The following is a 27,836-nucleotide window of genomic DNA, read 5'->3' as shown; positions in this document are numbered from 1 at the left end:
TTGGCTACTTCCCTCTTGTACAGTCATTAGCGAAATTAAAGGGTCCAAAATTATTTATCTGGCGATGACTACATATAGTGTATGGAATTTTTCTTTATTAAATTGGAAAATATTTTAATCCATGTCGAATTTGTTGATTCCTGTAGTGTCCACTAGTCTCTAGTATGATCGTTATCATTGTAGGGACTTATACAAATGTTTGCTGTTGCTATACTCCTATATCTAAGTCGAGTAATGTGCACATTAATGCTAGTAACTTTGTTGGTTTCCAAATTTAAACGCGGAACACAGAATGAAGACACAAGACGAGCAGTTTCATGTTAAAGATATATATTGATAACCACTTACCACGATGCCCACTACGATTAAATGTTTAAACTAAAACTACCTTCGTCTAAAGGATTGTATTCAATTCCACTGTGTATATAAATTCTAGTACAATTAGTAAGCCTGAAACATAATTAAAGATCCTAAAATGACTACTTATTTTCATTAGTATAAATGGGAAATTGGTGTATATTCATATAATAGAAGAAAGCAATATGTTTAAGAGCAGTGCCCCCGTTGCAAAGGTAATGAATAATTAAGTAAACAAAAAATAACAAATAGAAGAGGATAAACCCACTAACGTATGGTAACTATAATGGTTACTAATTATAATTTCATGTAGCCCTAGCAATGCAGACGTGTTTGTCATACAATCAGTCAGTAAGTACAAACTAACAAAATGATAAGTATGAAATCAATAATCGCCCATGTTACTGAGAAGTGATTACAAAAGAGGGCGCTATACACTCCAATACCCATAACAACAAAAACAACATTCTCAGTTGGTACGAGGAAAGTGTATCTGTACCTCATTTGGGAGAACTTTACAGCCCACAAATTCTTCTCATACTAAGTACTGACTCGGTAAGGTATTTAAATGCATTTTAAAAGCACCGATACACTAGTCGTACAAAGTGCATACAAAATTTCGTTACCCATAATGCGTTATAAGGGCAAATACCGACAAAGAACATTAAGTATATTACACACCCTGGAGGGCACCCCCATTACCAATATCTGTATGACATCCATCTGTATTATAAGCACATTATGACAGCATATCCCTTTAAATCAAAGTATATCCCTTAAATCGAGGTATATCACTTTACATTGAAGTATAACAATCAAATAATAATCTGAACTACTTAATGTAAATTACTAGTATGAACTGAAAATAAGAAGCTATATAGTGTTATTCTAAAACCCAACAAACTAATATGCATAAACACTCAATCATAAATCTGTTGCCACCCCAGAAGTCTGGTAATTTATAGCAATCAGGCAATCATAACTAAAACTCCCAAACACTATTTCCCCCAGAATCCCTATGGCTGTAGTTGCTACTATGTAGAGCATTACCCTAAATACAAACTGACACTAAACAGCTGCCAAATAAATGCAGGATTATGTTAGTTCCTCCTCCAGAACAAAACTGTAGGAGAGAAGTAGAGAGGCAGAACAGGTCTCAACATGCATGGCAGGGGGAATCATGGAGACCTCCCTGCTGTGATGTCTACCAACTTCCTGAGAGCAGAACTATGCCAAAGCCAGTTAGCAGCAACAAGGTGAACTATCTATGGGTTGCCAAAAGGGAACATTTTCACTTTCTCACAACAGTCAATGATTTACTTCAATTTATAATCTAGCGGTGTGCAATGATGATACATTGTCCCTGTAAACACTTGTTCGTTTTTTTCCTTTGTTTTTTAAAGAATTTTAATTCCACTGTGTATATACATTCTAGTACAATGGAATAGAGGAAATCAATGCAATAAAAACAGTTACAGGCAATGAATAATTAAGAAAACAAAAAAGAAATCAAATCAAAGAAAACTAACTAGAAAAAGGATATAACCAACTAACGAGTTAGTCATAGGTGTACGAGGCGGAGGGCTTATTATTATCATTATTGTTGTAACGACTTCCCCAATAAATATAACCAATATGGAAGGGTAATAACACGGGAAATGATTGTATGTTATTGGCATGTGATGTAATAACCAATGAATGCCTATATGATATGCACATTACCATGATGAACGCGCGCGGAGCACGCGAAAAACTCATATGGTCATATTTTTCGGGCAAGTTGTTACAGCCCCCCCCCCCCAATCAAATGAGGCTCCTACGCCTATGGAGCTAGTAACTAATAATGACTAATTATTATGACTACATTTAGATCCAAAGTTTTCACTCTTTATTCCGTTATCTAATCATTCCAGCTAGTGATGCCAAAATATATTTATCATATATATTTATAGAATACAGGAATTTAATGAGATTAAGAGCAGTTCCCCATTACAACGGTAACGACCAATCAAGAAAACAATAAAGAAAACAAAATAGAAAAGGATAAAACCAACTAACGAGCTTGTAACTGTAATGGTTAATTATTATAATTTCAGGTTGGAACCAGTGGCGTAGCCACGGGGGGGGGGGGGCGTGTGGGCGACAGCCGGCAGTAGGCTATTTGACCGGCGGACCGGCAGTAGGCTATTGTTGCTGATAATACATGACGTGACATAGCGCATAGGCCGAGAAGACATCTACAGTAGTCGCATTGTACTGAAAACGCATGTTAACGACCGTCAAATTATATAAATATTGCTCTTCAAGACTACAACACACATAATGTTTACTACTGAATCTGTGTGTTCGACTGTTCGGGCAAACTTTGCTTTTGTTTCTCTTTTTTTTTAATAAACCTAATCCCTAACATAAAAATAATTACTAATACAAACAGCCAATCAGGATCTTGTAACCAGTGCACATTAACTGATCAAACAAGCTTGTGATCTATACTATACCCTTATAGAAAGGTGATTTCCAGGTACTGGAATGCCAAAGAAGATGTTAAAAGGTAAAAAATGCTGACATCAGACAGATTTCTCACATCATTGCTCGCGTCATTGCATTGATACTCGGGTTTTCACTTCTGGGACGTACCCTGATGCTCTTAAAACCGCTAAAAAAAATAAAGAAAGGAGACAATACTATTGCTGAGAACTACCGTCCAATCGGTCTATCACACTAATAATATTAAAGACGCAATCTTTGATGTCAGTTTGACATATAGTTTGGTCATTTTAGTATGTTACCTGGCTGAAAGCCCAGTCAATCTTTCCTTATTTTCCACGCGCAATTTGCAGATTTGTCGAAAAATGTCAATGCCGGTATCAAACTCACAAAAAATATAGGAGGCATTTTTAGCTAAAAAATGGTTGTACGCTGCGCGTCAACCCCCTCCCAGGAAATGGTCAAGCCCCCAGCGCCCCATCGCCCACAGCGCCCCCCCCCCCACCACTGGAAAAATCCTGGCTACGCCACTGGTCGGAACAGTGTAGACGTATCGGCGTTTCATAAGTCACTCATTTCTGTAACTGGTACAGCTTGCATCTGAAAGGAAACAAGAAATCACCTGAACTTAATAAGAGATCGTTATTAAGAGATCATTGCAAAGAGTTTTGTCGTAAGATGTAAGTTCAATAACATTCACCTTTCTACCACCCTTCTCTATTCCATTACTTTCCTTATGCTCCATGATATATTGGTTATCGCTATAATAACAGAGTTTTGTCCTCCAACTCCATTTGGAATTATTCTCCTAGTCAAATTGGAAAACATTCTTACAAACTATTGACATTTTATTTATTGACCAATGAAAAACACACATGTTCCTTCAACTGAATGAACACATGTCAAATTCTCATCTCAAGAGGAAAGGGGCAGGGTTGGGTGGGGTGGGCGGGGAATCCTGCCTACTTTTAGTTGTGTTATAATTGCACGAAACGTTGACACATGGCCAAATTAAACTTGACGCCTGTTGAAATTCCCATACTCTGAAACGATGTGTCGAGATAACATGGTGGAACACGTGAGGTTGTTCCGAAAACTTGTTGCACGAGTGTAGAACTATGCAATATAGTCGTAACAATCTGTATCGAAAATGTTCCCATTAAAAGACGCAAGGACCTATATACTTACATGGATATGCCAGTTCCGCTTTGCATAATATTTGATGACTATAATGAACGCTATAATCGCTATGATGAACGCTATAATGAAAGAAAGACAAGTTGAAAGTTGCTCAAACGAGACATTCTGACAAAGGTTTGATAAATTGCTGAGTTGATGCGTTGCATGTAGCTTGACAACTCGACAAATATCTTAAAGTCTCAATGTGTGTTTCTTGATGAATTTCGGATAAAAAACTTCCGAAGCAGATTCAATGTTTCTTATTCTAAATGCATTCTGACCAGGTGGGTTTAACGGAGAAAAGCTGTCGCAATCGAAAGAAAGAAATTTATTTTCTGTTGCCCTAATGGCGCAAACGATTTACCGTAAAATCACTACACAAAATGTAACCTATACATATACTCGAATCGTCCACTTTTTTGACCCAGTTTCAAGGGGGAACGTCTGAAAACACGTCTGAAATGACACAATTTCGCAAGCTTCATTGGTACGACCGAAAGAAAGATACTATTCAAATATGGACCTAACACAGGCTAGCACACAGACTAACGGCCGTAAACAAAACAGAGAGATTTGATTGGCGAATGAGCTGTTAGGCGGGGGCTTGCAAATTTTGAATGAAGTTTGTAGAATCTACGGACTTATTAAAAATTCTGGCGAATTTATTCAGCTCAAAATGTTTAACGATAGATAACTCAATAAAAATAATGATTATTAATATGAAAATTGCATAGAACGTTGTTATTTTCACTGAGCTTTTAGGGCAGTAAGCTGGAAAGGTCGAAGTTTAAATTTGACAAACACACCTTGAGACTTTAATCATTCACTTGATTAACAACGATTTTTTAAGAACTTTAGAAAACTACAAAACAAATATACCGAGGCGTATATACCAGTCCCTTTAAATATAAAATCACTAGGTGACAATCACCCGTTGCGTAATTCTAATCACACTGCAAATTATCCGTGGATACGAAAGGGTTGTCGAAGGCGTTTGGTCAGCAGAAGTGTAAATTTATAAATCTTTAGACGACAAATGGTGCAATCGGAGGCATATTTAGATGGTGAATTAGGAGAGAATAACGAATATTAACCAAAATGCTAAAGAAGCAGGGCATCACTCAATCAGCGCTTTCGAATACATTCCAGAGAAATCAGATTACTCTATCAGACATGTGTATTTGTACTATAAACTCTCTACGAATCAACAAGAAATATTGAAACTCTCTACTTCGTCAGCGCCTGGACCCCACTATGACTTTGGGATAAATTCCATAGAACGTTAAATGGAATCCTCTTTCTGTTGTCTTTAAATATATTTTTCTAGAACAATGCTGCAGCTTCCGGTGACTTCGCACTACCACCGGCTTCCCAGTAAATGAAATTGTACATAATTACTAAACAAACTGCCTCTTTTGTTAGTTTACCATAGCATATATATATATATATATATATATATATATATATGTAATTGCGAGAGGAGGGAGGGTGTCTGATATCATATAAATTTCAATTGTTCAATCTACTTGCTTGATTATTACTTTTGTTAGATATCAATGTAGCTGAACTACACTGATGCAAGCCATCTTCCGGAGCCACGTTACTTTAGGCCTATTTAATTTGGTTGTGCCTTAGACAGTTAGGTGTTTCTTTGCCTATACTTATAGTGTGACTTAATAAATTGCTTGGAAGTTTGACTTGCAATTAGCGGCAAAAAATCATATTACTTGTGATTTGACTTGACTTGTAATAGAATCGCAAACTTACCGATAAAGAGGATTGCTACAACAATCGTCAGAATTGGTATATGTGTTGGGCTGGTCTGCACTGCTTTGTCAGCAGGAAAAGGAGCAGCTGAAGTCTGAGGACACTTTTCCCTATCTGCGAAACAAGAAATTCATCAATGGCAATCAGTGGTGAATCCAGCTATCCAGTGATGGGTAGCGTTTAGTTAGTCAGATGACTTCTATGTAGACTTAAGGACATTACTTTGGCGATTTAGTGTTTACATCAAGCAGGCGTACGCTACCTTCAGATCGAGTACAGCAATAACATAATAATAGGTCAGAGGTCATCATGCAGTGAAAGCATGAAATCCGTTGCACTATAGTAATAGTTATTTCTCTTAGACTGTTCTTACACTGTTAGATTTAACTTGGGTGATATCTCTGTGAGTTTTGGCTGTCAATACTTATGTGGAATAGCATTTGAAAGAGGTAGTCATGTTAACACTACATTGCTTAAATATGGGCTTCAACAAGATTTCTTGTCTTATTTAAGCAAATATTAAATTAAGATGTCTGAATCAATCCTATACTTAATTAATATGTTATTGAAGTTAGGTGCAAAGCAAGAAATGTTGCCAGTGTCAATATCGCAGGAGTTTGGTCATGCATGGTATTGGACAGTTTTGGCCATGCAACATCTTTGACAGAGTGAAATGGTGTGTGACCCATGATAAGTGGTTTAGGTCAATTTGCAAAAGGTAAATTGAGCTACTGTAAATTAATCGTGAAGTTCTCGTTATGTATATCAAATGTCCTTTTGGGTATAAACGTTTTAATATCATTTAACATGATAAATCCAAAAGCAAATCTAGGATAACCTTGATAGTAGACGTGGAGGTTCGTATCCAAATATCTTTAAATAAGTGACATAAAGTGTGACAAGGAATCACATCACATTTTGGCTCTCTGGTTAATAGTATAGATACAACGAAATAACGTATTATAGAACAACGTTATACTTACGAGATGATATTGTGATATGAACGTCTGATTTAAAGACGTTGGCAGCCGGTCCCACAGCTTGGCAAATGATAGTCCCATTCTCTTGACAGCTAGCTTCCACCACAATCACGTCTCCTTGAATGCTAGTGTAAAACAGCCCCTCTTCTTCATAGGTTGATACCTCAGTTTTAATTACCGCAAGATTGGTTGAAAGGGATTTTATCATGAGTTCCACCTTAGGATGAACTCCATTCACTTTACATGTAATGGTTTTTGTTTCGGTAATATGGAAACTACATGGTTCAAAAAGGTTGCAACCTTCAACCAAGACTTTTGGTGGTGTAGGTTGAACTGTAAAAAGAAAAAAAAGCTAGTTGTCATCACCATGCCAAATCCTGTTCAAACCTGCACCAAACCTTCCTTAATAGCATATCATATGCCAATGCATTATACTGCATGACTGATAAAGCAAATTAAAACCAGCAAAGTATATCTGGCCATATCTATCTGGAAATTAAGGTTGCTACAATATTAAACCGGTGTATATCTCAACGAATCAGACCATATACTCTTAACAAACAAATTATCATAGACATAGAACATGTTCGTATCTGCTTTGATATTAATGGATGTTATACTTTGGTAAAAGATATACATTGACAATGATAGATCTTCAAAATTAATAAGTAAATTAAATTCCTCTAAACTAGAATTAAAACATTATCTACATTTCTTTATGTGGTATCGATGTCCGTGATACAGCATTCCCTCGTTCTACAAACACTAAACATTATTCTGTAACTCTGAGTAAAGATTAAAGAACTGTAATTTATATTTTTCTTGATAGATTCTAATTTTGTAAATGTTTGAACAATTTGGAAAATGGTGCAGATGATAAATAACGGAAACAGTAAACAACACAAATATGTTACCTACCTATTACTTCAACACGCTGCAGAAATGATTTTGTAGTGTTTCCCGTGCTTTTGACACATGCATACAGCCCTTCGTGATGTAATCCAACTTGTGAGATGACTAAGTCACTGCTTTTGTCGAGACTGAATTGCTCATCGGTGTCCACTGACGGAAAAACACTATAAGCGGAATATATTAGGTAACCACTGTTTTTTGTTTCAAGTGATTTGGCCATCCACATAACGATTGAATCTTCAGCAATGGTTAATGGGCACTCTATTACCAAGTCTTGGTTTTGAATAGCGTAAACTGGATCTCCTGGAAGATCTGGTTGCTTTTCGAAATGGTCATTTTGAGAGAGATCAAGCAATACTTTGCTATTGGATTCTTGTACCACAGAATATGGGTTGTGAGACTTGCACACAAGTAAAACCAAGGACTGCATATTGACAAGAAGGGGTATTTTACTTATGGCCATCTCTGAGGTTACAGAAAAAGAAATCAAGTCTGCAGAAAGTGTCTGACTTGTGGTGGAGTTCAGTGGTATGTCGTGAATCCCATCTCTCATGAACCACGATATTGTTGCTGCTGGTCTTGTGTTGTGATGGACACACGAGATGACTCCATCTAAATTTCCTTTTATGATGCAATCAGGTTTACCCAGGCACTCTGTAATTACCGGGATTGGTTCGATTGGTTCAACTGCGAAACGAATTCATAAACTTGACTTGTCTGGAGTTATTGTGAATGACCAAGAAATGTATTGTTATTTATTGCACGGAATATCTAACTGAATTATTGAAATTAGGAATCAGAACCCAATTTGTCCAATTAAACTTCTTAAAGCTGGAACGAATGGCGATTTCGCTTTTTAATATAAATGCAGGACGTGTGCCTTGTGCGCAGATGCATACAGTTTTCTCTATGATTTATGACAGTACTATTTTTGACACAGCATTTTATATCTCTCTGAGTGCAACCGCCATAGCTTGTCTGATATATTGTCGTTACATTTTTCTTACTTTCTTATTCACTAACTCCCTCACTCGCTCACTTGCATATTGTACGCTGACATAGGTCATACTATATATGGAAATTACTCACAAACGTATTCACTGTGCAAAGCGCTATTTTAAAGTAAATAAGCCCTTATACATTAATGCTTTTGAGCTGCACCAATATTGTCCTGCCAATAATTGATATGAGGAATTATATTAAACATGTATCAAGTTATAATTAGTAAGTAAAACGTGACAAATGCGACTGGGAGACGATGTAGTAGTAGTAAATACCTACCATATACAATAACTGTTATGTCATTGGTGCTTGGAATCAAGTTGCTATTCACACTTTTAAAATGAAATACTCTCTCGTGCTGAACTGTTACTGAGTTGATAATCAACGAGCCATCACTGTCTATGTTGAATTCATCAGACATATATCCTGTTCCTCTGACTCTTCCGTTCTCCAATTTGATCAATAGAGTATCGCCTCCTTCATTATTCGTATCGTACCAGTAGAAACGTGTACTGTCTTCGAAAAGTCGGCATCTGATGATTCCTTGACTTCCCAACAGGACGCTTTGTGTTGTCAGACAATCTATAAATAAGTATATTTCGCACGTTTTGTATGGAAAGGCAAATGCTTAATAAGTTGATAAACCTTGTTATCGGTCGAAGTTTCCCTTGTTTATCAATCATAAACATGGTTAATGGATAATTCGGACTCAATGCTAACTGTTCCAGCAAGGCTATGCTTAGGCTATATTTACCAATCATCTGACTCATTCTGTCATGTGTTTTTTTTCATGAGTATATTACGTTAGAGTGATAACTATGGCTTCAGAAATGATACACGGACAAGTAATGCATTCTTTAATGGTAGGACTTCTCAGTGTGTAAGTATAGAATTATATATGTTGATGGTAGCAAAATAAAACGTTCATTCAATTATGATACAAAACAATGAAAAATATGATTGATGAAAATGATCCAAGTTTCCTCACCTTTCTCCTGAAGTGCAGCGTAAGTGATTAATCTCGCTAACCTATATACCTACCTCCAATTCCCTTTACCTCCCAATCCTGCATTCATACACAGTGGTGGTACCAAGGGGCATATCCCCGTCCCCTCCCCCATGCCCACAAAGGGCTGCCGTAAAATCAAAATGACTATCCCTTACATCCACGTTTCTTTGTTTGCTTAATATCAGGATAACAATCTGCTGCACATTCTTGAGGCCCCCATAGGGGCTTTGAAAAACATTACAACGAAATTGTATAGCTTCCTGAGCCTGCCCCCCGGCCCCACTGAGATACATTAAAGAGATGTGAAAGAGAATGCCATTTTTGTCCTGATGTGCACTTTATAGGTGTACGTTTGTTGTCCTCCCAAAACTGTTTGCTCCCCTACACTCACACAACCCCTTCCCCACCCCCTTTGAATTTCTGGTGCCGCCACCCCATACACAGTCAAACTTTGGAGCTCATCACATATGCAACCGTACGCTATCCCAAGAAAAATTCGTTACTTTTAATAAAGATTAATACTGTTAAGTTACTATCTCACCTGTGTTCCCTGTTGGACCACAACACAAACCAACCAATTGCATCATTATTAATGCCTGATATAGAATCCTAAGAGCAAGAAAAGAAGATTGGCATGACATATGCATAACTCATTTAATTCTGAAAGGTATGAATATATTCACAACACTTTGAAAACATTAAAATAAGAGACCGTACGAAATTCAGCAAACTGGGCTACAAATGGATGCATTTACAAAACCACTCTATCATCACCAATCTGTTTTAATTAAGGCTATTACACAATTATACTGGTTGATCAGTTAAGTCGTTTGGTTCTTTTATGGATGACTTTTAATTGAGTATTATAGTATTTATTGCAATAACTGTTTACCAACATACTATATTATATTTAAAGTTTACGTGTTCTTTTACACACTCTGATAATAACGTCTAGTTTTAATGACGAAACATTCCATCTGCTTTCGCTCATGATAAACTTTCGTCACAAATAACAAAATATAATTAAATATTGCAGACTGTTGCTACGAATCGAGCTTTTTAAATTATTTTCCATTACGATTGATGTAGAAGTAATTGTTAATTGCACAAAGTAAGACCACTTATTACGACCTTCATATCAAAAGAAATGATCGTGTACCTAGATGTCGTCAGTTGAGGTCGTGGTTTGTATTTCGGCGCGATGAGTCCTTCAGGTGGTTGAACTAAACGGCGAATTCCTTCCTGTAAAGGAAACCATAGATTGGCGCTGGTATTTCTTTTTATTATATATATATATATATATATATATATATATATATATATATATATATATAAATCAATAAAGAATAACACACCAGAAAAATTCCACTTCACGACCGGTTTCGTCCTTTTGGGACTCATCAGGCGAAGGTAGGAATCGAACCACGGATCTTCGTGTCACGAACCGAAGTCCGTACCACTCGACCACAGTGACTCTACTGGTGTGTAAAAGCGAATAAATTGGCTTTGAATAACTGTCATTAAGGGCGTATTACCCAAATCTTATGATCGTACAGAGTGCACCCCTGGCGCTTTGAATCTGACAATTTTACACAGAGTAACCCACTCTCTAGGCAAGCCAAGCCGTAAATAAGAAATGAATATGTAGCAAGTGGTATGACAGATATATATCTGTCATACCACTTGCTACATATTCATTTCTTATATATATATATATATATATATATATATTAGTGGTTAGGGTGTCCGCGTACAGAGCGGGAGGCCCGTGGTTCGAATCCCGGTGGAGGCTGAAAGTTTTTTCACTGTTCTTGATTTTCCAACTCATTACGATTTTCATTTATATATATTCATTTGCCTTTGTCGTTTACCTCCATTGCATTAACATAAAGTCTGTTCAAAGTATCTCTTTCGAGATCCGGCTTTAGGAATCACAAATGATTTTCGAGTTGGATAGCATCATGTTTGATCTCTAGAGTAGGGCAAAATATGTCACCAAAAACAGAACTAGTATTGTTCGATATAGGTGACAAACGCCTACAGTGGAATTACGATCTTCCTTACCGGTTTCGAACCTCTGGACATACAATCAGCGTCCATAGCCTAGTGGTTAGGGTGTCCGCGTACAGAGCGGGAGGCCCGTGGTTCGAATCCCGGTGGAGGCTGAAAGTTTTTTCACTGTTCTTGATTTTCCAACTCATTACGATTTTCATTTATATATATTCATTTGCCTTTGTCGTTTACCTCCATTGCATTAACATAAAGTCTGTTCAAAGTATCTCTTTCGAGATCCGGCTTTAGGAATCACAAATGATTTTCGAGTTGGATAGCATCATGTTTGATCTCTAGAGTAGGGCAAAATATGTCACCAAAAACAGAACTAGTATTGTTCGATATAGGTGACAAACGCCTACAGTGGAATTACGATCTTCCTTACCGGTTTCGAACCTCTGGACATACAATCAGCGTCCATAGCCTAGTGGTTAGGGTGTCCGCGTACAGAGCGGGAGGCCCGTGGTTCGAATCCCGGTGGAGGCTGAAAGTTTTTTCACTGTTCTTGATTTTCCAACTCATTACGATTTTCATTTATATATATATATATATATATATATATATATATATATATATATATATATTTATATATATATATATATATATATATATATATATATATAGTTGGTTGGCGTCTATCTTGGCGCAGAGTGCTCTATGTCCATTGGACAGAGCGGAATATATGTTGATACTAGATGAGACTAGTGGAACACTAGTAGTTGTAACTCGGAGTTTCACGCGTTATAGCGGTCGTCAGACTACTCTGACGACAATATACATTTATATATATATATATATATATATATATATATATATATATATATATATATATATATATATATATATGAAAATCCATACGTGAATCTACTCTTTACTTGTACATATTTAAACAGTAATTTGTAATGGATAAAACTCTTTGCATACCCGATATGCAGATAATACGCACTATGAATTACTGCAACCATTATAAAAAAAAAAAACTGGACGGTGTACTACCCGTTCAGAAACGCAGGAGAGTAGTTATGATTGAGTTAAACTGGTATGGCTGAGGAAGGGGTGCTACGGGGGGAGGGGGTAGCAGGACCATGGTGGAGGTCCATGGGAGAAGCTCCAGTACACTGAATCATGTTTAGATCATTGTTATCATATCTCGTAGCGATCATCCACTCCTCGGTTCGGTATACGGTATTCCCAATACGTTACTAAACTCTTTGGTCGTGCAACGACATTTTACTCTTAAACGTCTTCTCCCGGAACCATTTCGTTCCTTTTCTCGACATATTTTGCCGTCCAGAGTCATTTTATCAAAACTGATTCCCCTTTTAGTCATCAAAACATAACAAAAGAAAGGAAATCCATTTCAACTGCTGGATACTGATAAATAACATGGCAGTAACTTTTTTAATGGAAAGGAACATATAGTTTAATCAATTCATCTGTCAAATCCCTGTCAATATGAAACATTTCGACTAAACGATCGTATGGTTGGGCTACGTCGCTTGCTGGCAAGCACTTCTTTAAACTTAAGGGTTGGTAATTTCAATTTCCAATTCTAGACAACGCAGTATGACTCTCAGTTAGTAAGAAATCCTAAAATACGTCTTTCTTTGAAACCAGAACTGATATAACCCGTGCTAGACTACCATGTACGTAACAATTGTCTTAAAATCAGTCCCCAACATATTTCGTTATTACAAGCGCCCTCCTAGATAGGCATTAGGCGAATCATGAAATACTATCCATACAGCTATTCTTAATATATTTTGTAGCAGTTCGATTTGCAATAGGTTTAATTAAATTTACTTCCTTGAAAAAAAGAATATCGAAGTAGATTCATTCTAGATGGCCAAAGTAGCAAGTATCGCAATAAGTCAGTAGCACCAAAATTAATTAGATCAAATAGATTTTCCTGTAACTGCATTAGATATAGATAAGGAAAGGTATTGCTTTATGGTTATACTTAAAGAGAAGCATATCGTGAGAAAAGGCATTCACAGATATCATTGTTACATAAAAGTATCATTAAGTAGTCAACTTAGCAATTGATTGGCCAGTTCTATCTAACTTCAAGATGTCGGGTCTTTTGTAATCAGCGACATATAAATGCTGTATGGTTCACATATATTTGTTTTCATTACCTGATTTGTTTTTCTCGTAAATGTATCATATAGAAGTTAATATATTATTATTAATAAATAAAGAGTAGTATATTATGAGAAAGTTCAAGATGTCAGTTCTTTTGTCCTCGTTTAAATAAAAACTGCCATTTTATCATGATTGCCCGTTCATTGTCGTTGGTAAAAATTAACAATTATTGTGAGAAAATCGGTTCATTCTAACCAGTTTATGTTTTCCTCTATATGTATTCGACAGAAATATAAAAAAAATGGTGTTCACTTAAAATTTCATAGACATATATCAGTAGTTTCTGCGATGAAATATTGACAGATATATTTCGCATACGATTCCTTCAGCAAAAAATGATAAATATTGTTCACCCATCAACTATTCAAACGCTATACTGTACAAGCATATTTGATATGTCAGTATAACCTAAATTCAAGGTGTTAAGTCTTTTTAAACAGCGAATTAAAAGCTGTAGTTAAAACATGATCCGCATAAATTCGTTTCTCTTACCTACATTTGCTTTTCTTATAACTGCATTACATTTTTATTTATTTTTCATATTTATTTATCATTATTCAAAATAAATAGTAATATGTAGTGAATAAATATTAAAAAAAACTGCCATTTATGATGTTTTTGCTACTTCCCATTCATTCTTACCTGCCATGTTGACACCTCCAACTATAAATGAAGGAAATAAGTAAAAAAGATATATATTTTTTTTTCTCGTTGATAATTAGTAGCATATGGAATAACATACATGTACTATTTCTGTGGAAAAATATAAAGGATTCGTCGCTCACCCAGGTTTTAAATATTATGCCAGTAAGAAGTTAGCATTCTAGATTGATTCGGTCGTTTCTATCTCAGTTCAAGATGTAATCTTAACACTAGATATACAAATTTTTCTTCTTCATTGGAAATAAATATTGCCATCTTTTCATTCTTACCTGTTTAAGTTTTTTCTTCAACTGTATCAGACAAAAGAAAAATACATTCGCTGATAACTTCATGGATAAGTTCGAGCATTTGCGATAACGTATAAATAATACACGCATACTATTTCTTAAGAATAAATATGACACAAATTGTCCATCATCAATTATTCAGAAGTTATCAGTAAATGTTACCTTTAAAATGTTCAGGGCATTCCTTTCTTATTCAAGGTGTTGGAACATTTTAAGCAGCGAAATAAATGATGTACCAAACATATGACCTGTAGATATTCGTTTCTTTTACCTTCATTTGCGTTCCTCTAACTGCTTTAGATGATTCTTTTTATAATATTTTATGTTTATTCATAAATTAATTGTAATATGTCGTGGATGAAAGGGCAATAACATTTACACTTTATTCATAAGTTATAAATATTGAATATCGAGTAGCATTATACTTCGTCACGTTCTAGACATATGCAATATTGTGGTCGTTAAAAACAATTTGCCATTTATCATAATTGCCCGTTCATCCTTGTTGGTAATAATTTACATACATTTTCTATGAAAAAATAAAAGGATTTGTCACTCATCCAGGTTTTAAATATTATGCCAGTAAGTAGTTAACCTTCTAGATTGATTCGGTCGTTTCTATCTCAATTCAAGACACAATCTTAACATATACGATTTTTTCTTCCTCGTTGGAAATAAATATTGCCATCTTTTCAATCTTACCTGTTTAAGGTTTTTCTTTAACTGTATAAGACAAAAGAAGAATCCATTTGCTTATAATTTCATTGATAAATACGAGCATATGTGATAACGTATAAATAATACACGCATCTTAAGTCTTAGGAATAAATAGGAGAAAAATTGTCCATCATCAATTATTGAGAAGTTATCAGTAAATGTAACCTTAAAATGTTCAGGTCATTCCTTTCTTATTCAAGGTGTTGGAACATTTTAAACAGCGAAATAAATGATGTACCAAACATATGACCTAAAGATATTCGTTTCTTTTACCTTCATATGCGTTCCTCTAACTGCTTTAGATGATTCTTTTTATAATGTTTTACTTTTATTCATAAATTAATTGTAATATGTCGTGGATGAAAGAGCAATAACATTTACACTTTATTCATAAGTTAAATATATTGCATATCGAGTAGCATATACTTCGTCAAGTTCTAGACATATGCAATTTGCCATTTTATCATAATTGCCAGTTCATCCTTGTTGGTAATAATTTACTGACTTGAATATCGGTTCATTCTTACCAGTTAGCCCCACCCCCACCACCCACACACACACACACGTTTGGTAATCATAATTCTGAACTACAACAATTTAGAACTAGCCAAACCTATCTTCTTTTTTTAAGATGCACGTCTTGCGCTTGCAATTGTTTACGACAAAGTAAAGATGGCTTATAACTCCATTACGTCCAAGTAATACTTTCATTTCAAAGCATTTTAGAATTATTCTTCTTTGTTATATTTTATGCAAAAAAATTACTAGGAGGACCAACAAATAGCTGAAACTGCTCATCCCTAAACCCGACAACCCCCCCCCCCTTGTCGTTACATTCCTTCGCCCTACCCACCCCAACCAGAATTAGAATAGCCTCTTACACCTCTGATAAAGTTACACCCTCATTGTGAAATTGCTTCAATAGGCCCTCGAGCTGTCTATCGCGGTAGAACAATTATTTTAAATAATAACATGGTGGGAAATCTGCATGGTGATTGACTTGTATCCAAATTCTTTAATACGACTGGGTTTATATCAAGTTTGCTCATTTATTGTGTTGAAATTCTAAAAAGTGTGATTCACTGTAAGGAAATATCGAAGTATTTTGCACAACGTCGTTTGAAGGATGCTAGAGTGTTCATGAATCAAGAGCTGCAGTTATGTGGATCATAGTTGTTACAGGTATTTGAAAACCATCTGTGAAAGTGTTTTGTCTGCCCTCGCTATTTCTTAGTCTATTTGACTTTCACTTGCCTGATTTATGTGATGTACCAGTTGCACAAGCTTTTATACATGCTGATGCCTTATACAATGTTTACATAATTGTTTAAGAATCTATTTTTGTTTCATCAACTGAAAGTGACACGATTGTACATGTGAGGTTCAAAGTGTCTATGACAACTTGAACTTTATGAGATTATTTCAAATGTGCCGAAAGTACATTTCAAATTATTTACCCATGTACGAATGCAGCGTATTTCGCACTACTAGAAGTTACAACGAAGTTCATTGACCATGTATTTGAACTTGGGACACCCAAGTTGAAAATATAGAATGAGTTCCCTAAACGTGTAGTTGAATTGCTGGAATACCGCGTATGAAGTAGAGATCTTGTGTGTGTGAATAGGCTATAGGGATTTATGTGTAATAAATAATGCTTATTTCATCTGATTTATTTTTGCTCTTTAGCTACGTAATACATTTTATTGGGCTAAGAAGTCCTGCTAATCAACAGCACACACACAAGAGGACATAGTTGTTGTTTACCTTGATCACCGGCTATGGTAGACTATACTTTCAACTTTCAACACAATTGAGGGTTCGTTTAGTTTATTTGTACTTTTCAATAATACTATGTTACCGTTATAAACAGTTATATTTAGTGGTATTCTGTGAACCGTTACAAGCAGAAAGGGATATTTCTAAGCGGTCCAACTCTCGCGAGGGCTCGCAGCCTTAACTGGGCTTTTACATTGGAAAACAATGCACAGGTGCTAACGAGGACGACTTCCAGAAAACACGTCTTAGGATGGCATGATAGTACATATCAATCTGGCTGAAGTGTGATATAGGAAACGTACCAAAAAGCACAGAACAACTTCTTATTCTTATATGTTAGCAATGAAATGTATAGGGTATTATAACACCCAATGATAACATGTAAAGGTGAAGAGATCTATATTAATGGCAAAACTAAATTTTTTTTGAAAACTTAGTTCCCTGCTACTGTGAACATATTCAGAGAAAAAGTAATCTCGACATTACCCAATCGAAAAGTGGCAAACAAATCTGTGAAAGAAAACAGAAAGCAAACAATATGGCAGTTATACAGGGTTATAAATTCTCTGATGTTGATGTACAGAAAATTCGTTATAGAGTGACTGAGTCTAGAAAATCATTATCATAAAGTGTTGCTGGTACCCCTATCAAATGAACATCGGGGTTATGCAGGTTTTGAGCTAAAGACGATATGGGAAGTACTGTGCTGGTTACTAAATGTACGAAACTTTATTGTGTATTCTACACTGAATGCTTTTCTCTAATATAGGGCGATATGTTAACAAGTTTGACATAGTCTAATCTGCGATATATGATGTACGAAGAATAACAATTTGAGAACAACATGACGATATGCATATGAGGTTGCAGGTCGAATATTTACAGATTTTCACAAACACAGAACAAATTGCGTGAAAATATAAAACAAAAACAAATTTTAAATTTTTCTTCTAAAATAACAGTGATTATATTTTGTAAACATAAAAAACTTTAATTTAGTGAACTAAAAATGACTTGGATCAACTGTTTTTTTTTTAATTGTATAAAGATTTAACAGGTTTTGTTTGCTGTATACGATTTTGATATTTCTGGGAATGGAATCGAAAAGGAACAAAATACATTGCATCAAAACATGATAACATATAAGCATCTCATGATTCAATAGTGATATGTGTTAGACCATAAAGAGGGTAACCAAAGAAAATTTGATAATAATGTTTTGAAAGGTTGCCCATTAGTGAATTATTCATAATATAAGAAAGAAGACATTTCGATTTTTGTGAATGTATATATAAAAAAGAATTTATTTCTTACATCCAGCTTAACATGAGAGTGTACAATAGATAAGAAAATATTCGATACCATTTTGACATATAGTTACTTCAAATACTTCGATCTTGAGAACTTGTCAACTATCATTTATTCCCCAAAACAAGTATTTGAATCTTTAGTTTGTACCATATATCATAGTTCAAGCTAAAACTATTCCAATCCTAACCATATGTTCATCCTCTAATAAAATGTCACTCTTCTCTGCTCTCAGAGAATGCATTGATAACGATACTGTACTGGTAATTTAGGGTAATTTTTTATTCACACTCAGTAATGCTTTATCCCCGCTCGTTATCTAGCCATAAAAAGTCTCAAATATAAATGACTTAATGAGCAAACAATCTCCATTAAAACCTATCCAAATATTTTTGTAAACAGCATTGATCATGTTTACCTATTTTGTTTTCTTCCTTCATTAAAGATGGTATGCATATTATAAATGCGTTACTCTCTATTATGTATATATATCTTTATCATAACAACATCGTTGCAGTCGAAGAGTTAAGTCGAGCATTGTCATATAGTCTTTGAGTTTACAGGTATAGTTGTGAATATATTTTGGTCACTGACCAGGGAGAGAACGTGAGTTGGCCAAAGGCATTACAAGGTATAAAGTGTAGGCCAAATGTATTCCATAGATGTATACATTCTACATCCATGTTTGCCATATGTCGAAGAATCTGTGGATATCATCAAACATAATATTTCAGTTTTCATGATTTCCACCTCTCTGATTTCTTGTAACCATCATTGATAAAATTGTGAAGGTGACGAGATCTTTATTAATGGCAAAATTAAATAATTTTGAAAGCTTAATTCCCTGCCACAGTGTACATATTAAGAGAAAAAAGTAATTTCGACATTACCAGAACGAGAAGTGGCAAACAACTCTGTGAACGCAAAAAGAGAGCAAACAATATGACAGTTATACAGGGTTATAAATTCTTTGATGTTGATGTCCAAAAATTCTTTTTAGAGTGACTTAGTCATAAAAATCATAAAGTGTTTCACGTGCCTCTATCTAATGAACATTGGAGTATACAGGTTTTGTGCTACAGACAATGTGGGAAGAACTGTGTTGGCTACTAAATGTACGTAACTTTATTGTGTATTCGGCGCTCTACACTGAATGTTTATTTTCCAATAGAGGGCGATTTGTTTATTAGTTTGACATAGTCTAATCTGCGATACTATGATGGTAAAAAGAATAGACAATTTGAGAACATGACGATATGTATATGAGGTGGAAGGTTGACCATTTAAAGATTTTTACAAACACAGAAAAATTGGGTGAAAATTTAAAACAATAACAAATTTGATATTTCTGGGAATGAAATCGATAATAATAAAAATATAATGCATCAAAAAATGATAACATATATGTATCTTATTATCAAATAGTAATATGTCACTCTTATCTGTTCTCAGAGAATGCATTGATATATACTGTACTCGTAGTTCACCGTAAGTTTTTATTCACACTCAGTAGTGCTGTACTCCCGCTCGGTATCTAGTCATATGAAGTTTTAAACATAAATGACTACACGAGCAAACCGTCTGTTCATTATTGATAAAGGCCGTATTTAGCAAAGGGAAATTAAATCATAACGTACCTTCCAAAATGTTATATTTCTATATTTGGTAAACAGCATTGATCAGATTTACCTAGTTTGTTTTGTTCCGTCATTTACAGATGCTATGCGTATTATAAATACGTAATTCTCAATTTTGTATACGTATCTCTATGATAGCAACACAGCTGTAGTCGAAAGATAAAGTCGAGATTGTCTTATAGACTTTGAGTTTAAATGTATAGTTGTGAGTATGTTTTGGTCACAGACCAGGGAGAGCACGCGAGCTGGCAAAAGGCAATGAAAGATATGAAGTGTAGGAGAGATGTATTCGATAGGTGTACACATTCTACATCCTTGTTTGCCATATGTCGAAGACATTTGGATATTACCAAATATAAGATTTCAGTTTTGAAGATTTCCACCTCTCTGATTTCATATAACCGCCATTGATAAAATGTGATGGTGACAAAATTTATATTAATATTAAAAGTGAATATTATTGCAAACTTAGTTTTCTGCTGTTGTGTATATATATTAAGAGAGAAAAGTAATTTTGCGGTACCTTAACGGAATCATACATGGTTGCAAACTCTGAACGAAAATCTCTCTCTGATTTCGGAGTTAACTGAGGGAGGTGTTCCATATCATGCTGTGAACGAAAAGATAAAACAAGCAATATGACAGCTGGACATGGTTATATTTTCTCTGATGTTGATGTGCAGAAAATTCTAGATAAAAGTGACTTTATTTACATAAAGTGTGCTGATAACTCTATCGATTGAACATTTGGAGTATAGAGAGTTGGAGCTACAGACATTGTGGGAGGTACTGTGTTTTTTTACAAAATATATGTTCCTTTGTTGTGTATTCGGCGCTCTACACTGAATGGTTTTCTCCAATAGAGGTCCATTTGTTAATTACTTTGACTAAGTGCTATCTGCGATACTATGATGGTACAATGGATAGATAATTTGAGAACAACATGACAGTATGTATATGAGGTTGCAGGTTAATTTACCTATTTTGTTTTGTTCCGTCATTTACAGATGCTTTGCGTATTATAAAAACATTACTCTCAATTTTGTATATGTATCTCTATCATAACAACATCGTTGCAGTCGAAGGATTAAGTCGAGCATTGTCATATAATCTTTGAGTTTACAGGTATAGTTGTGAGCGTGTTTTGGTCACTGACCAGGGAGAGAACGTGAGTTGGCCAAAGGCAATGAAAGGAATAAAATGTAGGCGAAATGTATTCGATAGGTGTACATATACTACAACTATGTTTGCCATATGTCGAAGACATTTGAATATTACCAAATATAAGACATAAGTTTTGAGGGTTTCCCCCTTTCTGATTTCTTATAATCGCCATTGATAACATGTGAAGGTGACGATATCTATATTAATAGCAAAACTCAATATTTTTGAAAATTTGGTTCGCTGCCACTGTGTACATATTAAGAGAAAAAGTAATTTCGACATTACCAGAACGAGAAGTAGCAAACACATCTGTAAACGAAAAAAGAGAGCAAACAATATGACAGTTATACGGGGTTACAATTCATGATGTTGATGTACAGAAAATTCTTTATAGAGTGACTTAGTCATCATAATCATAAATGGTTTCCTGGTACCTCTATCGATTGAACATTTGGAGTATAGAGAGTTGGAGCTACAGACATTGTGGGAGGTACTGTGCTTTGTTACAAAATATATGTTCCTTTGTTGTGTATTCGGCGCTCTACACTGAATGGTTTTCTCCAATAGAGGTCCATTTGTTAATTACTTTGACTAAGTGCTATCTGCGATACTATGATGGTACAATGGATAGATAATTTGAGAACAACATGACGATATGTATATGAGGTTGCAGGTTGAAGATTTACAGAGTTTTACAAACACAGAAAACATTGGGTGAAGATTTAAAACAATAACAAATTTTGACCTAGTCTTGCAATAAAATAACAGTGATTCTTTAAAAAAATCTTTACTCTAGTGTGCTAAAAGGGACCTGGCTCAACTGCTTTATTTCCAAATAGTATAACGATTTAATCAATCAGATTTTGTTTGCTGTATGGGATTTTGATATTTTGGGAATGAAATCGAAAAAGAAACAAAGTATATTGCATCAAAACATGATAACATAGGCTATATGTATCTCATGATCAAATAGTAATATGTCACTCTTATCTGTTCTCAGAGAATGCATTGATATCTATGCTGTACTCGAAATTCACCGTAAGTTTTTATTCACACTCAGTAGTGCTGTAATCCTGCTCGGTATCTAGCCATATGAAGTTTTAAACATAAATGACTACACGGACAAACCGTCTGTTCATTATTGAAAAAGGCCATAAATAGAAATTAAATCAACCCGTACCGTCCAAAGAGTAATTTTTTTGTAAACAGCATTGATCAGATTTACCTAGTTTGTTTTGTTCTGTCATTTACAGATGCAATGCGTATTATAAATACGTTACTCTCAATTATGTATAAATTTATAAATATATCTCTATCATAACAACATTGTTGTAGTCGAAAGATAAAGTCGAGGTTGTCTTATAGACTTTGAGTTTACAGATATAGTTGTGAGCGTGTTTTGGTCACTGACCAGGGAGAGAACGTGAGTTGGCCAAAGGCAATGAAAGGAATAAAATGTAGGCGAAATGTATTCGATAGGTGTACATATACTACAACTATGTTTGCCATATGTCGAAGACATTTGGATATTACCAAATATAAGACATAAGTTTTGAGGGTTTCCCCCTCTCTGATTTCTTATAATCGCCATTGATAACATGTGAAGGTGACGATATCTATATTAATAGCAAAACTCAATATTTTTGAAAATTTGGTTCGCTGCCACTGTGTACATATTAAGGGAAAAAGTAATTTCGACATTACCAGAACGAGAAGTAGCAAACACATCTGTAAACGAAAAAAGAGAGCAAACAATATGACAGTTATACGGGGTTACAATTCATGATGTTGATGTACAGAAAATTCTTTATAGAGTGACTTAGTCATCATAATCATAAATGGTTTCCTGGTACCTCTATGAAATGAACATTGGGGTTGTTATGCAGGTTTTGAGCTACACACGATTTGGGAAGAACTGTGTTGGCTACTAAATGTACGTAACTTTATTGTGTATTCGGCGCTCTACACTGAAATGGTTTTCTCCAATAGACGGCGATTTGTTTATTAGTTTGACATAGTATAATCTGCGATACTATGATGGTTCAAAACATAGGCAATATGAGAACAACATGACGATATGTATATGAGGTTGCAGGTCGAAGATTTAAAATTTTAACAAACACAGAAAAAATTGGGTGAGGAATTAAAACAATAACAAATTTTGACCTAGTCTTGCACTAAAGTAACAGTGGTTCTTTGCAAAAGAAATCTTTACTTTAGTGTGCTAAAAGTGACCTGACTCAACTGTTTTATTTTTAAATAGCATAACGATTTAATCAGTCAGATTTTGTTTGATGTATGGAATTTTGATATTTCTGGGAATGAAATCGAAAAAGAAACAAAGTATATTGCATCAAAACATGATAACATAGGCTATATGTATCTCATGATCAAATAGTAATATGTCACTCTTATCTGTTCTCAGAGAATGCATTGATATCTATGCTGTACTCGTAATTCACCGTAAGTTTTTATTCACACTCAGTAGTGCTGTAATCCTGCTCGGTATCTAGCCATATGAAGTTTTAAACATAAATGACTACACGGACAAACCGTCTGTTCATTATTGATAAAGGCCATAAATAGAAATTAAATCAACCCGTACCGTCCAAAGAGTATTTTGTTTGTAAACAGCATTGATCAGATTTACCTAGTTTGTTTTGTTCTGTCATTTACAGATGCAATGCGTATTATAAATACGTTACTCTCAATTATGTATAAATTTATAAATATATCTCTATCATAACAACATTGTTGTAGTCGAAAGATAAAGTCGAGGTTGTCTTATAGACTTTGAGTTTACAGGTATAGTTGTGAGCGTGTTTTGGTCACTGACCAGGGAGAGAACGTGAGTTGGCCAAAGGCAATGAAAGGTATAAAATGTATGCGAAATGTATTCGATAGGTGTACATATACTACAACTATGTTTGCCATATGTCGAAGACATTTGGATATTACCAAATATAAGACATAAGTTTTGAGGGTTTCCCCCTCTCTGATTTCTTATAATCGCCATTGATAACATGTGAAGGTGACGATATCTATATTAATAGCAAAACTCAATATTTTTGAAAATTTGGTTCGCTGCCACTGTGTACATATTAAGAGAAAAAGTAATTTCGACATTACCACGAGAAGTAGCAAACAAATCTGTAAACGAAAAAAGAGAAAACAAACAATATGACAGTTATACGGGGTTACAATTCATGATGTTGATGTACAGAAAATTCTTTATAGAGTGACTTAGTCATCATAATCATAAATGGTTTCCTGGTACCTCTATGAAATGAACATTGGGGTTATGCAGGTTTTGAGCTACACACGATTTGGGAAGAACTGTGTTGGCTACTAAATGTACGTAACTTTATTGTGTATTCGGCGCTCTACACTGAAATGGTTTTCTCCAATAGAGGGCGATTTGTTTATTAGTTTGACATAGTATAATCTGCGATACTATGATGGTTCAAAACATAGGCAATATGAGAACAACATGACGATATGTATATGAGGTTGCAGGTCGAAGATTTAAAATTTTAACAAACACAGAAAAAATTGGGTGAGGAATTAAAACAATAACAACTTTTGACCAAGTCTTGCATTAAAATAACAGTGGTTCTTTGAAAAAGAAATCTTTACTTTAGTGTGCTAGTGACTCAACTGTGACCTGTGACCTGACTCAACTGTTTTATTTCTAAATAGTGTAACGATTTAATCAATCAGATTTTGTTTGCTGTATGAGATTTTGATATTTCTGGGAATGAAATCGAAAAAGAAACAAAATATATTGCATCAAAACATGATAACACATATGCATCGTATTATCAAATAGTAATATGTCACTCTTTTCTGTTCTCAGAGAATACTTTGATAACTATGCTGTACTCGTAATTCACCGTAAGTTTTTATTCACACTCAGTAGTGTTGTACTCCTGCTCGGTATCTAGCCATATGAAGTTTTATACATAAATGACTAAACGAGCAAACCGTCTGTTCATAATTAATAAAGGCCATAAATAGCAATTGGAAATTAAATCAATACATACCTTCCAAAGAATATGTTTTCTATTGGTTAAAAGCATTGATCAGATTTACCTAGTTTATTTTGTTCCGCTATTTACAGATGCTCTGCGTATTATAAAGACATTTCTCTCAATTTTGTATACGTATCTCTATCATAACAACATTGTTGTAGTCGAAAGGTTAGTCCTATAGACTTTGAGTTTACAGGTATAGTTGTGAGTGTGTTTTGGTCAAGCCAAAGGCAATGAAAGGTATAAAGTGTAGGCGAAATGTGTTAGATAGTTGTACACATTCTACATCCATGTTTGCCATATGTCGAAGACATTTGGAAATTACCAAACATAAGATTTCAGTTTTAAAGATTTCCACCTCTCTGATTTCATATAACCGCCATTGATAAAATGTGATGGTGACAAAATTTATATTTATATTAAAAGTGAATATTATTGCAAACTTAGTTTTCTGCTGTTGTGTATACATTAAGAGAGAAAAGTAATTTTGCGGTACCTTAACGGAATCATACTTTGTTGCAAACTCTGAACGAAAATATCTCTCTGAGTTCGGATTTACCCGAGGGAGATGTTCCATATCTTGCTGTAAACGAAAATAGGAAACAAACAATATGACAGTTGGACATGGTTATAGTTTCTCTGATGTTGATGTACAGAAAATTCTAGATAGGAGTGACTTTGTTTAGAATTAGAAAATCATGATAATAAAGTGTGCTGATAACTCTATCAATTGAACATTTGGAGTATAGAGAGTTTGAGCTACAGACACTGTGGGAAGTTCTGTGCTTTGTTACAAAATATATGTAACTTTATTGTGTATTCGGCGCTCTACACTGAATGGTTTTCTCCAATAGAGGTTGATTTGTTAATTACTTTGACATAGTCCTATCTGCGAAACTATGATGTTGCAATGGATAGATAATTTGAGAACAACATGGCAATATGTATATGAGGTTGCAGGTCGAAGATTTCCAGATTTTAACAAAACACAACAGCAAAAATTGGGTGAAAATTTGAAACAATAACAATTTTTGACCTAGTTTTTCAGATAAATTAAAATGATTGATTTTTTAAATATATACATGTCGTAGTGTACTAGAAATGCCCAAGCTTGACATTTTTTGTAGAAAGTATGACGATCTAATTTATCCGAATTTGTTGCTGAATGCAAGTTTTATGTTTTTTGGAGGAATTACCTAGAAAATAAACAAGATATGTTGCATCAAAACATGACAACATATATGCATCTCATTAGTAAATAGTGATATTTGCAAGACCATAAAGAGGATTCCTACATCAATTCTGGAAATAAGTTTGAAAGATTGGTCATTGGTCAAGTTTTCATAGAAGAACAGAAGACATTTCGAATTTTAGGAGTGTATGTTTAAAGATAAATCATTCCATTCTTCCATTCAGTTTAACATGAGAGCGCACAATGGATAGAAAATATGCGATACCATTTTGACATTTAGTTACTTTAGAATTTGTCAGGTATTATTTATCCCCCAAAACACGGAATTAAACATCAAGAAGTTGTCTCTTTTACTTGTACCATATATAATAGTTCAAACTAAAACTATTTCGATCCGCACCTTATGTTACTCTTATCTGTTCTCAGAGAATTAATTGATAACTACTGTACTTGTGTTTCACCGTGAGATTGTACTTAACACAGTAACGCTTTATTCCTGCTCGTTATCTAGACATATGAAGTCTCAAACATAAATGACAAAAAGAGCAATCCGCCTGTTCATTATTGATAAAGGCCATAAATAGCAATTTCAATTAAATCAATACGTACTATCCAAAGAGTCGTTTTATGTAAGCAGCAATTAACACATTTACCTATTTTGTTTTGTTCCGTCATTTACATGTGCTATGCGTTTTAGAAATACGTTACTCTCTATTATGTAAATGTATCTCTAACAAAGCAACATTGTTAGAGTCCTCAGTTTGAGTCGAGCGTTGTCGTATCGACTTAGAGATTCAAAGTATAGTTATGAGTACAGTGTTTTGGTCGCAGAGCATAGCGACCGCCTAATTTTGCCAAAGGCAATGAAAGGTATGGAGTGTAGGCGAAATACATTAGATAGTTGTACACATTGTGCTGGAATACATTCATGTTTGCCATATGTCGAAGACTCTTTGGATATTATCAAATATCATATTTCAGTTTTGAAGTTTTCCACCTTATGATTTCTTATGACCGCCATCGATAAAATGTGATGGTGACGGAATCTATATAAATAGGAAAACTGAATATTTTGTGCAAACTTAATTCCCTGCCACTGTGTGCATATTAACAGAGGGGAAAACATCGACATTACCTGAACGAAATCATACATGGTTGCACACTGTGA

The 27,836-nt window shown here is 34.7% G+C and overlaps 1 protein-coding gene across 1 annotated transcript; it reads right to left on the bottom strand.

Moving 5' to 3' along the window:
* Positions 1-313: 313 nt before the first annotated feature.
* On the bottom strand, positions 314-27,836 carry LOC139976423 (uncharacterized). Its single transcript, XM_071985133.1, has 19 exons — positions 27,804-27,836; positions 25,973-26,059; positions 24,575-24,595; positions 23,150-23,173; positions 21,731-21,754; positions 20,805-20,891; positions 19,535-19,558; positions 17,823-17,846; positions 15,543-15,563; positions 14,823-14,843; positions 14,533-14,553; positions 10,853-10,935; positions 10,235-10,302; positions 8,964-9,266; positions 7,689-8,369; positions 6,774-7,103; positions 5,791-5,904; positions 4,033-4,103; positions 314-3,444 (listed from the first exon to the last, which is right to left on the bottom strand). The coding sequence occupies exons 1-19, from the start codon at positions 27,819-27,821 to the stop codon at positions 3,406-3,408; spliced, it is 2,061 nt and encodes a 686-aa protein (XP_071841234.1). The 5' UTR covers positions 27,822-27,836; the 3' UTR covers positions 314-3,405.

Source organism: Apostichopus japonicus, chromosome 11, assembly GCF_037975245.1.
Source record: "Apostichopus japonicus isolate 1M-3 chromosome 11, ASM3797524v1, whole genome shotgun sequence".
Lineage (NCBI taxonomy): Eukaryota > Metazoa > Echinodermata > Holothuroidea > Aspidochirotida > Stichopodidae > Apostichopus > Apostichopus japonicus.
Note: the sequence above shows the minus strand (reverse complement) of the source record. Positions and strands in the feature narration are given on the sequence as shown.

What these genes read in the sequence shown, in the direction of transcription:
- LOC139976423 (XM_071985133.1), bottom strand. An exon ending in CAAAGTATGATTCCGTTAAG is followed by an intron (nt 24,596 to 25,972) that starts GTACCGCAAAAT and finishes TTTCGTTTACAG; the next exon opens with ATTTGTTTGCTACTTCTCGT. An exon ending in CATAACAGTTATTGTATATG is followed by an intron (nt 8,370 to 8,963) that starts GTAGGTATTTAC and finishes TTCGTTTCGCAG; the next exon opens with TTGAACCAATCGAACCAATC.